General features: G+C 44.3%; 1 protein-coding gene across 2 annotated transcripts in view; it reads left to right on the top strand.

Moving 5' to 3' along the window:
- Positions 1 to 1,913: 1,913 nt before the first annotated feature.
- Positions 1,914 to 16,631, top strand: part of OPRD1 (opioid receptor delta 1) — a 48,135-nt gene continuing 33,417 nt past the window's right edge. For both annotated transcript variants that reach the window (XM_063140858.1, XM_063140857.1), the window contains exon 1: positions 1,914 to 2,127. In XM_063140858.1, coding sequence (XP_062996928.1) covers positions 2,111 to 2,127 — 17 coding nt within the window. In that variant the 5' untranslated portion in view covers positions 1,914 to 2,110. The remainder of the gene's footprint in view (positions 2,128 to 16,631) is intronic.

Here is a 16,631-nt window from a genome sequence, read left to right as displayed (position 1 = left end):
GACAACCATTACCCAGAGGACCTTCTCTTCTGCTGCTCCCAGATTATGGAATGACCTGCCAGAGGAGACTCATCAGCTTGACAGTCTTTTAGTATTCAAGAAAGCTATCAAGACTGCTCTCTTCTGGCAGGCTTATCCAGTAGAATTTTAGGATACTTTTAGGATGCTTTTAGGATGTTTTTAACAGTGTATACTATGTTTTTAATCAGTATTTTATGTATTTTTTGCTTGCTGTTGTTCCCCACCTCGATCCAATTGGAGAGGTGGGTAAGAAATAAATTATTATTATTATTATTATTATTATTATTATTATTATTATTATTATTATTCCCAGCATCCCTGACCATTGGCCATGTTGACTGGGGCTGCTGGGTTGAAATCCAAAACACATCAGGTTGGGGAAGGTTGGTTTAGGCATTAAGCAATTCACCAACAGTGGGTCTCCAAGAATTCAGGCGAGGGTCTTTCTCTGGTCTAATCTACACCAAGCAGGACATTGCACAATGAAAGTGGTATGAAAGTGGTATATAAAAGGCAGGAGCCACATTACTGCTTTATAGCAGTATTGAAGGGCACTCACAACTGTTGGGGCCCATGGACCCATACCATATACTGCTTTCATACTGCTATATCCTGCTTGGTGTGGCTCCTGCCTTTTATATACCACTTTCATAACGCTTTCATAGTGCAGTATCTGGCTTGGTGTGGATTAGGCTCCAGTCCTTCTTTGAGATGAGATGTTTTGGACCCTGGACCTTCAAAATGCAAAGCACATGCTTTATCACTGAGCTCTGACCCTTCCATGCCTTCTCCCCAGCCATCAAAACTCTGTTTACATTTTCCAACACATCTTACATTGCTTCTGGAAGACATACAAGCCCAAGATTCATTGAGTCTCTGGGGAAAAAGAAGCCAAAACATAGATATAGCCATGAGCAATGCCTCTCCGCATGCCTTTGAGACCCTGACCTTATGTATTGATGCTTGCCAACCCCACTTCTTTTGGAGGAATGTATCACGTTGGTGGCAGTGCACTCAGCCTGCAATGACTGTATCTTCCATCTACAACTAAGCTTAAAAAGGAGGCTGCTGTGTTACTTGAATGTTCAGGATTAATTCATTTCTTTTCTTCTCCCCACCCCCAGACCCCCCCCTCATGTCCAAATACAATTAAATTTGGCTAATAAATGCCTGCCTTACTGGGAGACAGACTTTTCCATGATAACATCAACAGCTCCCTAAGAACACGTTAGCTAAGCAAAGGGCATTTCCAAGACATTGAGAGTAATCTGTCGAATTATTTGTCCCCTCCCCAACAAGCCTAAAGGGTTCTAATTGACAGCCCCCCTTTTAATATGCCGCCCCTACATAGTTCCCCCACGTCCAAGGGAGATGTCAGATTCCCCCCTCTTTTCTTTTCTTTTCTTTTAAAAGGAAAGAAATCACAAGAATTAGAAGAGCTTGAAAATTCAGCTTCCTGTGCTCAGATGCTCAGCAGCAGACGAAGGAGAAGGTAGTGCAGTGGCGTGTCTATAGCCGAGGGTATGCAGAAAAGCTAGAATAGATGCTAGATCTTGCTGACCCGCGCAGCTGCTGCTGAGAACTCCTGCCTTTACCCCGGTAGTCCATTCCCCCTTTCCCTCCGCCCCCCCCCCCCCGCCGCTCATCAAGTTTTGCTTTTATTTGGATGCACTTTGCAAGGGAGAGAGCGAGATCACTGCGGAGTCGGAGAAGCACAGCGTGTTTTGTTCAGCACCACCAAGACGGGACAGCTCCCAAGCAGCCTTCGAACTGCGAGCCGCCTGATCGGTTTTATTTTATTTTATTTTATTTTGTCCGATCGTTCAGGGTAGTGTCATCGGGAATCTCCCGATCTCCCGCCATGGAGCTGTCCCCCAGCCCTGGTGCTGAAATCTCCCGGGTTGCTGAAAGCTTCCCCAATTTCCTCTACAACAGCAGCTTGGAAGACTTCAACTTGAGTTCTCTCGCGACGTCCAATGCTACGAGTCAATCCCCACTGAAGAACACTTCTTCAATCATCATAGCCATTGCTATCACCGCCCTGTATTCTGTGGTCTGTGTGGTGGGACTGTTGGGGAACATCCTAGTAATGTATGGCATTGTCAGGTAAGGGCAGAACTCTGAGTATGTAAACCCAGCTTCTTCCTTGACTAGAAAGGGGAAAGTTCTATGCATATCTCCCTTGGGGTGGATGCCCAAGGAACAGTAGAGGGTAGTGGAACTGATTTCAGTGGGGGACTAAATCCATTCTAGGTTTTAGGTAGAACCAGCCAGAACTCTGAAGGGGCTAGCCAAGATTACGAACCAAATTTGGAATCGGGCTCAGCACCTTGGCTAGCTCCTTTAGGGTTCTGCCTGTTTCTGATTTAAACCCAGAATGGATTCACAGCCCCACTGAAATGGGAGCCACCAGCCTCCACTGCCAAGGGCTATAGACAGCAGCAGCAAGGAAAGTCCCTGTACTGACTTTGTGTAGGAAGATCAGTAGAACTGTGTGTAGCACTAACTTGGAGATAAAAGTGTGTGTTTAGAAGACATTCTTAGAGACTGTGTGTATGTACGGGTGCAAAAGATCGCATGCATGTGAACTGAATTATACGTAACACAATCATCAAGAAAAGTGGCTAGCAAGAGGATTTGTATGCTCATGTATGTTGTGCATGTCACTGAGCATAATGTGTTGCTTTGAGTACAGCCTGTGTAAGAAAGACTAATATTTTTTGATTGCCTGTGGGAATTGTGTGCCTTGTGTGTACATTGTTTGGAAGTTAGCATAGCAACTGGGGATTAAAATGTGGGGATATGCTTATATCTCCAAAAGAAAATGTTGTGTCTTCATGGGTGAATTTGTGAGTGCAAAATGAAAGACTATTGCATGTTATTGCTGTTGTTATGGGAATAGGAAACTGCAGTGCCAGATCAGTGCATGGGAATATGATTCTATGTGTGGGGTTCTAATTCTAGGATTCCGTCCATCCTGTGGATGTTATATGTGGATGTTTATGAGTGGAGGAAGCACCTTGGAACAGAAAATGCCTTCTTAATTGTGTCAGCTCTAATATCAGAGAAGCCAGCTGCATAGTGAATATTAGATCTATGTGGAAGACAGAATTTTGTTCAAATCCATTTGTCAACATGGGCATATATGATTCTCTGCGTGAGAGTGCCAGTTTTCAATTTGCATGAATAAAAGTGGGGATAGGTGTGCAAAACATGTGTGAATTTTGTATGGAAGCATGTAGTTGTTTTGAGCATGGTGTGTTCCATTAATAACTCTTGGGTTTGGCTTTTGGTAATGTAGTATTTTGATTGTAGGAAGAAATTTCCTAGAGTAGGTGCCTTGTGTTAATGTGGAAGAAGTAATCATGCTAAATTGAACTATCAATGAAATTTTATTTATTTATTTATTTATTTATTTATTGCATTTTTATACCGCCCAATAGCCAAAGCTCTCTGGGTGGTTTACAAAAATTTAAACCATAGTAATCATAACTTGATGTAATATTTTCTGATCCTTGATCAGCAGTGTGATCAAATGCTTATGCAACCAGGTTGGTTCTTGTCTAATGAACATATGCAGCTGCCATTTATTTCAAGTGAGACCATTAGTCCAGCTAGCCCAGTATTTTCAACTCTGGCTGGCAGTAATACCCATCACTATTCTGCGAGACTGAAATTCTGGGCATTGAAACTGGGATCATTTTGCATGCAAACTATTTGCTCTACCAGTGAGCTATGGCTTTGTTTCAGAACAGTGCTTCACACACACACACACACACACACACACACACACACACAGAATTCATTTGTGGCCAGATGGAGCTAGTTCCCTCCAGCAGCTTGTTGATTCAGATTGTATATTTTGCAACACACACACACATGCATAGAATCATAGAGTAGTAGAGTTGGAAGGGGCCTAAAGGCAACCGAGTCCAACCCCCTGCTCAATGCAGGAATCCACCCTAAAGCATCCCTGATAAATGCTTGTTCAGCTGCCTCTTGAATGCCTCTAGTGTGGGAGAGCCCACAACCTCCCTAGGTAACTGGTTCCGTTGTCATACTGCTCTAACAGTCAGGAAGTTTTTCCTGATGTCCAGCTGAAATCTGACTTCCTGTAACTTGATCCCATTATACTGTGTCCTGCACTCTGGGAAGATTGAGAAGAGATCCTGGCCCTCCTCTGTGTGACATATATATATATATATATATATATATATATATATATATCCCTCCCCAGACTCCCCAACTTGTGAAAATCACTGCTACTGGGAAGGCTGTGAGTCACCATTCACAGATTTATGTTGGGAAAGAGGAATTGGAAAAAAGAACAGTGGTGTCAGGGTAGTTTTTCATTGCTTTTCTGAGTCACACTTAGTGTAGAATATCCAAGACTGTGGGCAGGAGAAGTGATCTCTGATTATGGCATAAACTCATGATCATGGTATAAACTCATCATCAGCAGATTCACATGCTGGCTGTATGCTTGGCAGTGAATGTTCTACAAAGTTGCATTTTAGGAATATGCAATATTCCTGAAGTCAGGGAACTTACAACTTTACATGACAAGATCATCAAATTCCACGGTCCACCAGTCCAAATGCTGCTTTTGGAACAAAATATGCAAAGTGCATACATTTGTGTCTGATGACTCCCTTTCCAAATATTAGGAAAGATTTTTTTTTCTCAAATGGCAATGGATGACAAGTGGTTACTGAAGTCAGAGAATAGACCATTGGTGCTGTCAGGGCAGTGATGTGGAGCCATTACAAGGAACATTTAGCTTTCCTGAATTAAAATACCCATTTTTTTTTTTTTTTGGCAATTGAAAGTCCACAGCCAGAAAATCTGCTTGTGGTTTCTGAGCTTTTATAATTGTTTAGATGATTTATTTATTTATTTATTTTTATTAATTACATTTCTATACCGCCCAAAAGCTAGAGCTCTCTGGGCAGTTCACAAAAATTAAAAACATTCAAAGTATAAAACAACAGTATAAAACCATAATATAAAATACAATATAAAAGTTCAACCAGATAAAAACAGCAGCAACGCAAAATTACAAATTTAAAACACCAAGTTAAAATGTATTTAATAGACTGTTAAAATGCTGGGAGAATAAAAAGGTCTTCACCTGGCGTCTAAAAGCATATAATGTAGGTGCCAAGCGAACCTCCTTAGCGAGCTCATTCCACAGCTGGGGTGCCACAGCAGAGAAGGCCCTCCTCCTGGTTGCTACCTGCCTCACTTCCTTTGGCAGGGGCTCACGGAGAAGGACCTCTGAGGATGACCTTAGGGTCCAGGCAGGTACATACAGGAGGAGGAGTTCCTTCAGATAGCCTGGCCCCAAGCCGTTTAGGGCTTTAAACGTTAGTACCAGCACTTTGAATCGGGCCCAGACCTGGACTGGCAGCCAATGAAGCTGGAAAAGGACTGGCGTGATGTGGTCTCATTGGCCAGTCCCTGTTAGTAACCGTGCTGCCCTGTTTTGTACCGGTTGAAGTTTCTGGACCATTTTCAAAGGCAGCCCCACGTACAACGCATTGCAGTAATCCAAACGAGAGGTTATCAGAACATGGATAACTGTAGCTAGGCTATCTCTGTCCAGATAAGGGTGCAGTTGGTATATCAGCCTAAGCTGATAAAAGGTGCTCTTTGCCACTGAGTTCACCTGTGCCTCAGGTGACAGTTCTGGATCCAAGAGCACCTCCAAACTATGGACCCGATCCTTTAGGGAGAGTGCAACCCCGTCCAGGTCAGGGCAAACATCACCTCGCCGGACAGATGAACCACCCGCTAACAGTACCTCCGTCTCATCTGGTTTGAGTTTCAGTTTATTAGCCCTCATCCAGTCCATTACCGTGCCCAGGCACTGGTTCAGAACAGCCACTGCCTCACCTGGGTTTGATGAAAAGGAAAGGTAGAGCTGGGTATCATCCGCATATTGATGATATTGAAATTCCAGTATCTACTACTATGAGGATTGGTGCCTTAATATTTTCTCCCCAAATAAAAGGACGCCAAGGATTTTTATGGGGTTTCAAAGTAAAGCGACTAAAGGCATAGCTAGATGGGGCTATATCCCAAGGATCACCCCAGGATTGTCCCTGTGCACCCTCCCTTTCCCTGGGATATTGCCCTGCCCTTCGGATGATCCTGAAGCCATGGAACATATGGCCAGGCATCGCGGTTTGTCCTTGCTCCTTGTGAGTAACTGCAAGGAGCTGGGAGCCGGGCATGGGCACAGAGCTCCTGAGGTTGGTCACTGGAGCTCTGTGCCCATCAGGGGTAGGGTAGGATAGTGTGAGGGTTTTTTTTTTAAAAAAAAAAAACAATCAGCGGTTTGCCCATAAGCGCTCGTGTGCTCCTTTTCTTTTTAAAAAAATATGGTGGCCATGATGTCGCTGCCGAGTGTAGACCAAAGTGACGATCTCGCGACCAAAAAATCGCAAGATTGTCGCTGTACAACCCCCTCATCTAGCCATGGCCTAACAGTGCAATCCTATACCCGTCTACTCAACAGTAAGTCCCCTAGAGTTAAATGGAAGTCACTTCAAGGTAAGTGAATATAGGCTTGCAGCCTAATCACCCATCAGCTGTAGTCCTTCCTTCTTAGGGGCGGATGAATCCAGAACATTTCTGAGTGTCCATGCAAGATCTGACTTGAATTCCTCATGCAGTTATTTCATCTAGGCTAGACTACTATAATGGTCTTATGCGACGGCACTGACCTCACCCTGAAGGCCTTGCCTAGCGCACCCTTCTCAAGCTAAGCACCACCTCTTGAAAAGCCTGAGGAAAGGGTAAAAACAACACAACCTCTCCCCTACATGTGAGGGAACAAGGTAAAGGTTTTGGAAAATAGGTTCTATTGTTGAGGTACTGAACTGCAGGTGTATTGTTATTAGATCTCATTATACTGTGGGCTTTGCTAGACCTGCCGGGATAAGCTGGCAGGGAGGCGGGGCGGCAGCGCGCTGATGTTAGCGCACACCGCCCGGGCTTCCAGACGCAGGACGCGCAGGGATGTCGGATCCCTGCAGTGTCCACCATTTTTTTTTAAGTTTAAAGGGGCCACGTGTGGCCCGAAGACTGCGGAGAAGGTAAGGTGTTTTTTTAGTTAACCCCCCCATCCGCTCCTGTGTCGTCTCCCCTTATCCCTGCGTGTGTGTGTGTCTGTCCTGTGTCGTCTCCCCTTCTCCCTGCGTGTGTGTGTGTCTGTCCTGTGTCGTCTCCCCTTCTCCCTGCGTGTGTGTGTGTCTGTCCTGTGTCGTCTCCCCTTCTCCCTGCGTGTGTGTGTGTCTGTCCTGTGTCGTCTCCCCTTCTCCCTGCGTGTGTGTGTGTCTGTCCTGTGTCGTCTCCCCTTCTCCCTGCGTGTGTGTGTGTCTGTCCTGTGTCGTCTCCCCTTCTCCCTACCGGGATCTCCCCCGGCCGATGGGCACAGCACTCAGCGCTGTGGCCAGTCCGCAGCTTTTTGCAGCTACTCGCGAGTAAGCGAGTAGCCGCAAAAAGCCACAGAAGTAGCTAGATGTTCCCCAGCCCCCGCCTCAGGCCAGGGCTGGGGAAAAGGCGCGCCATAAGCGACTTCGCTTTTGGCGCGTTAGAGGAGGCTTCAGTGCGGCCTGGGGCCGGATTCCCCTGTGCGTCATGTGGAAGCACAGCAGGGAAACCGGCTCTCAAGGCGCGCTAAGGCCTCGTCTAGGAACGCCCTGTGTAATATAGCAGGTAATAAATCTGAGCTGACACGTGGTTTGTGGTAACAGAACACAAAGTAAAGTTTATTGAAATTGAACAGATCTTTGGTATTTCAACTTGGATCAAACCTGCTTATTTTTATACTTAAAACAGCAATCCCAAGTCCCTTAAAATCCTATCTCTTCTCACTCCTCACACACCAAACACTCCCATGAGGCACAAGCCAGACTAAGCCCATAGCTAGACCTAAGGTTTATCCCTGGATCGTCCAGGGGTCAAACCTGTTCATCTAGGTGACACACAGGGGATCCAGTGCTCAGGCAGGGGCGAACCTTGGATGATCCCAGGATAAACCTTAGGTCTAGCTGTGGCCTAAAACTCCCAGACTTAAACCAAACCTCAAACCAACCACACTAAACTCACAGTCCCCTCAGCCAACTACTTTTATACTCCTCCCTCCCCCTCTATCACCGCATCACTAGCCACACCCACTCAGTCAAACATTCCACATTCACTAGACATACAAATCCAGACATACCTAAGGGACAGAAAGGTGGGTATCACCACATCTTTACCTGGGGGCTGTCTTGACATCAGCTTTGCCCTGGGGTGGTTCCAGATCTGCTCTGTGCTGGTTATATGACACAGATGCAGGTTCAAAGCCATCCTATCACAAAGAGTCGAAGAGGCATGGCGGAAAAGTTGGGAACTTACCCCATCTTTTTCAGCCAGAGCGAGGACAGCCCAGATCTTCCACTCATTTATCCTCACTGAAAGTCACTCTGGGGGCATTTCCCAGGCAGAAGCAACCTCCTATTGGTCGCTGGAAAGTCTGCTCTGCCTCCCTTTGTAAGGACAACTTGCTGTCACTTTGCACCTATGATAGCGTAAGGTTTGGTGGTGGAGCAGCCCCAACCTGGCGCCATGAAGACAACCCCCTTTGCAGGCACTGGGATGCTGGCAAGCACACAGCTCTCCTTAAGTTGGTCATGACTTACCTGTGTCCCATTGATTCCTATGGGTTTATAAATTGCATTGCTTAACATTTCAATTTTAGCCTCAATTTAAAATGCTAGCATTGACCTTTGAAGTCCCAAATGGCCTAAGACCAGGTTATCATCAGGACTTCCTTCCCCCATACAAATGTATCCAAGTGCTGAAATCAGCTTCTCTGCCCATCGCTGGCAAGGAATTGCTTGGTGGGTAAGGGGAACGGGGCCTTTTTGATAGTGGCACCAAAACTTTTTAATTCTGTTGCCATGAAGCTTTCTCCCTTTCCCAGAGAGAGAGAGAGAGAGAGAGAGAGAGAGAGAGAGAGAGAGAGATGAAAAGTGGTTTATAAATTCCTAAATAAATCAGTACAATCTCAGCACTTTATTCTATAATGATCTGGTTGTGCACCTACCTCCTAAACAAGATGGGTTGGATCCAGATTTAGTCATATTTATATACCCATAGGAATCAATGGGACATAGGTACGACATGACCAACTTAAGACCCATTGATATCTTCTCTCCCGCCCACCTGCTCTCTCTCTCTCTCTCGCTCTCTCTCTCTCTCTCTCACACACACACACACACACACACACATAAACACACACAAACATACTGGCTGAAAATGTAATGGCAATTCCAGTGCCTCGATATAGAGTTCAAGGACTTTTAAGTCACTCTGTCATTCTCAGAATGTGGACAGCATATTGATAAGGCCACCATTCCTGCTCCTGCCACTGCACCTAGGAAAGAAAGAAAGAAAGAAAGAAAGAAAGAAAGAAAGAAAGAAAGAAAGAAAGAAAGAAAGAAAGAGAAAGAAAGAAATCTGAACGTTCCTTCTCTCAGAAATCTACCATTAACCAGTGGAGGCTGGTGGCTCTAATGTCAATGGGGTGCTGAATCCACTCCAGGTTTCAATAGGAACCATCCAGAACGCTAAAGGAGCTGTCCAAGGTGTGGAAACACCTTAGATAGCTCGTTTAGTGTTCTAACTGGTTCTGACTGAAACCCAGAATGGATTCACAGCCCCACTGACATCAGAGCCACCAACCTCCACTGCCATTACCTAATGCTGATGCTTTCAAATGATCAATACCCAATATATCAATTGTATGGCATAGAATCAAATAATTGGAAGGCATTCAAAGGTCATCTAGTCTGCCCCCCTGCCAGGGCAGGAAATCCACTGCTATAGCATCCCTGACAGTTGGCCATCCAGCCTCAGCTTAAATGTCTAATGAAGGAGAATCCATGTAAGATCTTGAAGAACTTATTTATCAGTAAAAAGCTGCCAGTTCTGATGTCCTAATGTTGGAAAGGCAAGAGAGGAGGAGTGAGGGAGTGGATGACCATCGAAAGCCATGTTGGAAAAGAACCGAAGGTTGGAAATTTATTTATTTATTTATTTATTTATTTATTTATTTATTTATTTATTTATTACACTTATATACCGCTCCCATAGCCAGGGTTCTCTGGGCGGTTTACAGAAATTCTAAAATTGTGATAAAAACAAGTATACAAAGTTTAAAACTCTAAAACACAGAACATACACACATAAAGCATTAATGGCTAATCCAAGGGCTAATCCAAGGGCAGTATCCAATAATATCATTCTGCAAACTTAAATGGCTCCAGCGGAGCTCTGCCAAATCTGTCTGTTGTGCAAAGGCTTGCTAAAGGAGTATATGCTAGTGGGGCATATGGCCCACTCCTGAAAGTGGTTGTGCAAGTTCAAGTGGCTGTGTGGGTTAAAGTTGAGTCTGTATTTAAACAGGTTGTAGGCAATCAATCTAAGGCCATAGCTAGATGGGGCTTTATCCCGGGGTGATCCCCAGGATCATCCCTGTGCATTCACATGACACACAGGGGTCCCAGGATCAGGGAGGGATGATCCCTCCCTTGCCCTGGGATCTCCCCCTACACTTTAGGCCCACTTTTTCCACAGTCTCGGGCTGATCCTGAGACCATGGAATGTGTGAGCGGGCATCACGATTTGTCCCAGCTCCTTGTGGTTACTCGTGAGTAGCTTGGATGCGCGCATGGGGTGCAGAGCTCCTCAGGAACTCTGCACCCATTGGGTGGGGGGGAAGAGGGATTTTTAAAAAATAAAATAAAAAAAACTTACCTTTTGTGCATGAGTGCTCGTGCGCTGCTTCCTCTTTTTTAAAAAACCAAAATGGCGGGCGCGACGTCCTGTCCCTCTGAAGTTGTTGTGCGCTACGTGTAAACAAAGGGGGAGATCTCATGATAAAAATATCATGAGATCTTCACCCCTCTATCATGCTAGACCAGTAGGTCTAGCTAAGGCCTCTGACTCCAGATCCCAAGAATACTGCACATGTAGTACACATCCCTGTTTTCATTAGATCATAGAATAGTAGAGTTGGAAGGGGCCTATAAGGCCATCGAATCCAACCCCTTGCTCAATGCAGGAATCCACCTTAAGCATACCTGATACATGGCTGTCCAGCTGCCTCTTGAAGGCCTCTAGTGTGGGAGAGCCCACAAACTTCCTAGGTAACTGGTTCCATCATTGTACTGCTCTAACAGTCAGGAAGTTTTTCCTGCTGTCCAGTCGGAATCTGGCTTCCTGTAGCTTGAGCCCGTTATTCCATGTCCTGCACTCTGGGAGGATCGAGAAGAGATCCTGGCCCTCCTCTGTGGTACTTGAAGAGTGCTATCATGTCTCCCCTCCATCTTCTCTTCTCAAGGCTAAACATGCCCAGTTGTTTCAGTCTCTCCTCACAGGGCTTTATTTCCAGATGATGGATATCAACCTGAGATAAGTGTAGGGTTTTTGACAAACCCATTCCCCAATCCCAAACATTCAGAGCACAATCCTCTGCATGTTTACAGGGCTGGGCAGGGGAGGGGCAGTGGGGCCAGTTGGCATGGGCCTACAATTTTGAGGGGGCCTACGCAACGGTGCAAGAACGTTTGAATGGATTAGCAGTTTTGAATGTTAACATTTTTTTAGGCTGTAGTAATCACAACAGCACAAAGTGTTCTGGAAACAGCATCTGACTATATAACAAAGTGCTAGTGCCTGGGGTTTTAGCTTCAATCCTTTTTTCGAATAACATTGAATTTGCTTTTTTATGATTGCAGTGCACTAAGCTGACAACTTTCACTGATAGTCTGATCACCCAAAGCTTCTATGATCTTGGAGTCCATGCTGACTGACTCTTCACCAAATATAGGCAGTAGTCTGAGAAGTGTGTGTTTATGTGCCACGTGTTTGTGCATTTCCACCATTTCAGCATCCAGTAAATACAATATCATTTGAAGGGGCTGAACAGTTCTATGAAAACGTGTTCAGAGGAGGGCAGCCAGGATGATCAGGGATCTGGAAACAAAGCCCTATGGAGAGAGACTAAAAGAACTGGGCATGTTTAGCCTGGAGAAGAGAAAAGTGAGGGGAGACATACTAGCACTCTACAAATACTTAAAAGGTTGTCACACAGAGGAGGGCCAGGATCTCTTCTCAATCCACCCAGATTGCAGGACACAGAATAATGAGCTCAAGTTACAGGAAGCCAGATTCTGGCTGGACATCAGGAAAAACTTCCTGACCATTAGAGCAGTACGACGATGGAACCAGTTACCTAGGGAGGTTGTGGGCTCTCCCACACTAGAGGCATTCAAGAGGCAGCTGGACAACCATCTGTCAGGTATGTTTTAGGGTGGATTCCTGCATTGAGCAGGGGGTTGGACTTGATGGCCTTATAGAACCCTTCCAACTCTACTATTCTATGATTCTATAAAAACATGCTGGCTGGCCAAGGTCCCTCGAGGTGTGTTTTTGTAGACATGCTACAGGCCCTCAATTCCATGCAAGGAAACACACTGGAACAGGATATTAATGCATCTTTTTTCACACTTCAGCTTTCCTCATCCTGCAGCCCTCTAGGTGCTTTTTGACTACAATTCCCAGCGTTCCTGCATGCTGGCTTGGACTGATGAACGTTGAACCCTGAAACATCTGGAGAGCATCAGGCCAAGGAAGGCTACCACATTACATTAAGGAGTGTGTGATAGCTACCTTAGGGTCACACAAAGTATCCTCTGATAGGCAAGGGATACCTGTGTGACAAGCAACAATGGATAAACCTGTCAGTTTCAGTTTCAACCACCTTGTAAGGAAGGTAAACATAAGAACCCTGAACCCAATCCATGAGAATTTCTCCGAATTGTTTTTCTCATTTGAATGTCTTTTCAAAAGCCATTTATTTTCTATCAAATTGAACAACAATGCTAAAAAAAATTGGAGAAAAATTTGGCACAGCACTAATCAGGAGCAGTTTTTAGGGTGAGCATTTATGCATCACCAAAGAAAAGACAGAGAAAAGGCATGATTTGCATCAAATTTGCATATGCTGATTTATATGTAAAGATACACATTTTGAAATAATTCCAAAGATTTTAAATAGAAATAATAAATACAATTCAGCTCACCATCCTAGGGAAAGACTGTGGTCAAGTGACCCATTTTACCAGCTCTGTCTGTTGCTCAGGTGCCTACAAACTGATGATGAGCATCTTTAAAGCCCCTACAAGTTTCTAGCCCTGTGCAACTTTGTGGGGTAGTACCTGCTAAACAGAAGAGATGTCTAAATAAGATTTCCAGTTGTGGGAGGGTGAGATTTCAGGACTCCATACAGCTCCATGACTAGCAAAAAAAGAATATGATATATATATATATATATATATATATATATATATATATATATATATTAACGGACTTGTCAAATGTTTTCTGCAACATGAGCTAAATTATGCAACTGTGATCAGCCTGCTTAATTGATGCAAGTTGCAGTACTTTACTTTGCAGAAAATATGAATTACCTGGGAGCAGATAGATAGATAGATAGATAGATAGATAGATAGATAGATAGATAGATATAGAGATAGATATATTTGTTGCTGCCGCAAGTAGCAACAGTGGCACCATTTTGACTACCATTTTGCATCTGCCATCATGTTGCAGTGTCATTCCAAGGCATTGCAGGTGTGTGGGTGGGTGTGGGTGTTTGTGTGATGGAGTAGCACACAAACTGATGGAGAATATTCAAAGAAAAATTAGCAAAGTGTCCTCCTTTTTCTTGGGGGGAGGGGGGAGAAAAAGAAACATCTTGTGAATTTTCTCAGGAAAAAGAAAATGTTGCCTGAGAAATTTCAGCTGAGTGCTAGCTGTCACCTTCTCAGTCCATTTCATCCATCTGCCATAGACTGGTGTTTGGAAAACACATGGGCCTCAATAAATCAATTTGCTTTCTGAGGTGCCACAGCACGGCGACTTTTTATGACTGCGGAGACTACTGCAGCGACTTTTCTCAAATTAGACATATTATTTGGAAGAATTGGGAAGTGGAAACGCAACAACTCTAAGCCATCTTTCTACGGTATTGGAAATTTCCATTATAGCCAGCTGCTCTTTCTGCATGCAAAGGTTAGCCAGTGACAAATAATGATGAGAAAAGAGGAGATAATGGGAAAAGGGGAAGTGATAGAGAGCTGAGGTTGGAGAACCTGTCATCTGCCAGATGTTGCTGGATTCCAACTCCCACGATCCCTAGTCAGCATGGTCAATTGTTAGGTATGATCGGAGTTGTGATTCCCCAACCCTGATATAGGCCTTAGCTAGACCTAAGGTTTATCCCGGGGTCGTCCCGGGGTCGTCCCTGCCTGCTCCCAGGATCCCGTGTGTGTCATTTAGATGCACAGCGATGACCCTGGGACGATCCTGGGATAAACCTTAGGTCTAGCTAAGGCCATAGAGGGATGCACATCTATTATGGTTGCCTACTCTTTGGGGAGAAAATTGACAGGAATTATTTAGCAATGATACCTCCTGTTAAAAAGGCAGCTAGCAGAGAAAAAACAAAAGGCAAATCTGAATGAGCACACAAGGCTAAAAAGGAGACTGCAGGCTTCTTCAGTGAAGGAAAGATAAAACAGTTTACTCACAATATTCTTGAATAAATATACAGGTCCAGTGTAATGGTGTGTGTGTTTTTAAAAGAGTTTGTTCGCTCCATTTGTGTTCTATAACACCAGATGGAGCAAGAGAGCAAATATAAGTGCTCCCAGCAATGGAGCAGGGCAGAGAGAGGGTGGGGAGGAGGAGGAGAAGAAGGAAGGGGAAGACCAAAATTAAGAAGTCACAGGAAACCACACTGTAGGTTATAGAGACCCTAAGACTAGCTTTGGCCTAAGCGTGCGTGAACTAACTAACTAACTGCAACATCTCTGTAAACCGCCCAGAGAGCCCTGGCTATGGGAGCGGTATATAAGTGTAATAAATAAATAATAAATAAATAAACATTGACCCCTTCCAGCAACTTGCAGATGAGGTTGCTATATATTCCCAACAAAACAGGTCAGTTTTACAGAGACAGCTACCATTGTGACAGGGATGTGGCCAGTAATACTCAAATCTATTCAGGGAGAGCAAGTTCTTCCAACTCAGAATTCCTGAATTGGGTAGGGTGAATATTTTCCTTACTTTACAGGGCATGGTCCTTTGTTTGAGGGGCTGCCAGAGGCCAGTCCTATGTTTCAGGGGTGGAGAACCTCAGGACCAAGGGCCAAATCCAGCCCTCTGGGGTTCCCCAGAAGGCCACACACCCTACCCCTGGCTGAACTTCATTTTTCCTAACCCCCAATCATATGGGATTTTCCCAGCTTTTGTGCATTTCCCCCAATTTTTCCCCATTCCTAAGTCACAGCCTCATGATCTCCATTCAAACCCCAGAGTCGGTATCAAAAGTCCTAATAAACAATAAAATAGCTAAAGGCTTGCTCCCCTATCATGACACCCCAAAGCAGCTAGCCTGGGGTAGCTGCCTCACTCTGCCTAATAATAATAATAATAATAATAATAATAATAATAATAATAACAACAACAACAACAACAACAACAACACATTTATTTCTTACCCGCCTCTCCATTCTGATCGAGGCAGGGAATAACAACAAATGATAAAATAAACAAAACTGAATTAAAACATAATATACATTGTTAAAAACATCTTTTTAAAAAATCCTAAAAACATCTTAAAATTCCACTGGATAGGCTTGCCGGAAGAGATCAGTCTCTATAGCTTTCTGGAATGCTAGTAGACTGTTAAGTTGACGAGTCTCCTCCAGCAGGCCATTCCACAGTCTGGGAGCAGCAGAAGAGAAGGTCCTCTGGGTAACAGTTGTTAATCTAGTTTTTGCTAGCTGAAGTAGATTCTTCCCAGAGGACCTGAGTGTGTGGGGTGGATTGTATGGGAGAAGGCGATCCTGCAGGTAGCCTGAACCCAAACCATGTAGGGCTTTAAAGGTAATAGCCTAATGCTAGGGATGGCTTGGATGGCCACTTATGAGAATCATCCAAAAAGAGGAAATTTGTCACCAAAAAGATGACCAAAGAAGATACCAATTTGCATCAAATGCATCTATGCCAATTTATGTGTATAGATGCAAATAGAGACATCATTATTCGAATTGAAATAGAAATACAGTGCATCTCACCATAGTGCAGAAGACACTGAGTGCCCACCTGTTCAGTTTGCTGCACAGGTGCTAACTATGGATGGACAACAGTTGTGATGGTTCTTTATCTTTAAACTAGAATTGGACAGGGCATCCCTTCATATCATTTCATATATATATATATATATATATATATATATATATATATATATATATCAGACAGGGCTTGTGAGGCATCTAGGATTTCCTTGAAAGAAAATCACTCCCCATTCTGCCTGAAGTAGCTCTCCTCTGATAAATGAAGAATGAAACCAATCTGTCGACTCGGAAAAAGTTAATGATCAGAATTGTTGCCACTTAAGTGGCTATTGTGTGCACGCAGCAGCAGTCCTTGCATTTCAAGGAAGGCGGAAGGAAGAGGCCTCATGTAACCCACCACCCTGCCAA

Source organism: Elgaria multicarinata, chromosome 13 (assembly GCF_023053635.1).
Source record: "Elgaria multicarinata webbii isolate HBS135686 ecotype San Diego chromosome 13, rElgMul1.1.pri, whole genome shotgun sequence".
NCBI lineage: Eukaryota > Metazoa > Chordata > Lepidosauria > Squamata > Anguidae > Elgaria > Elgaria multicarinata.
Note: the sequence above shows the minus strand (reverse complement) of the source record. Positions and strands in the feature narration are given on the sequence as shown.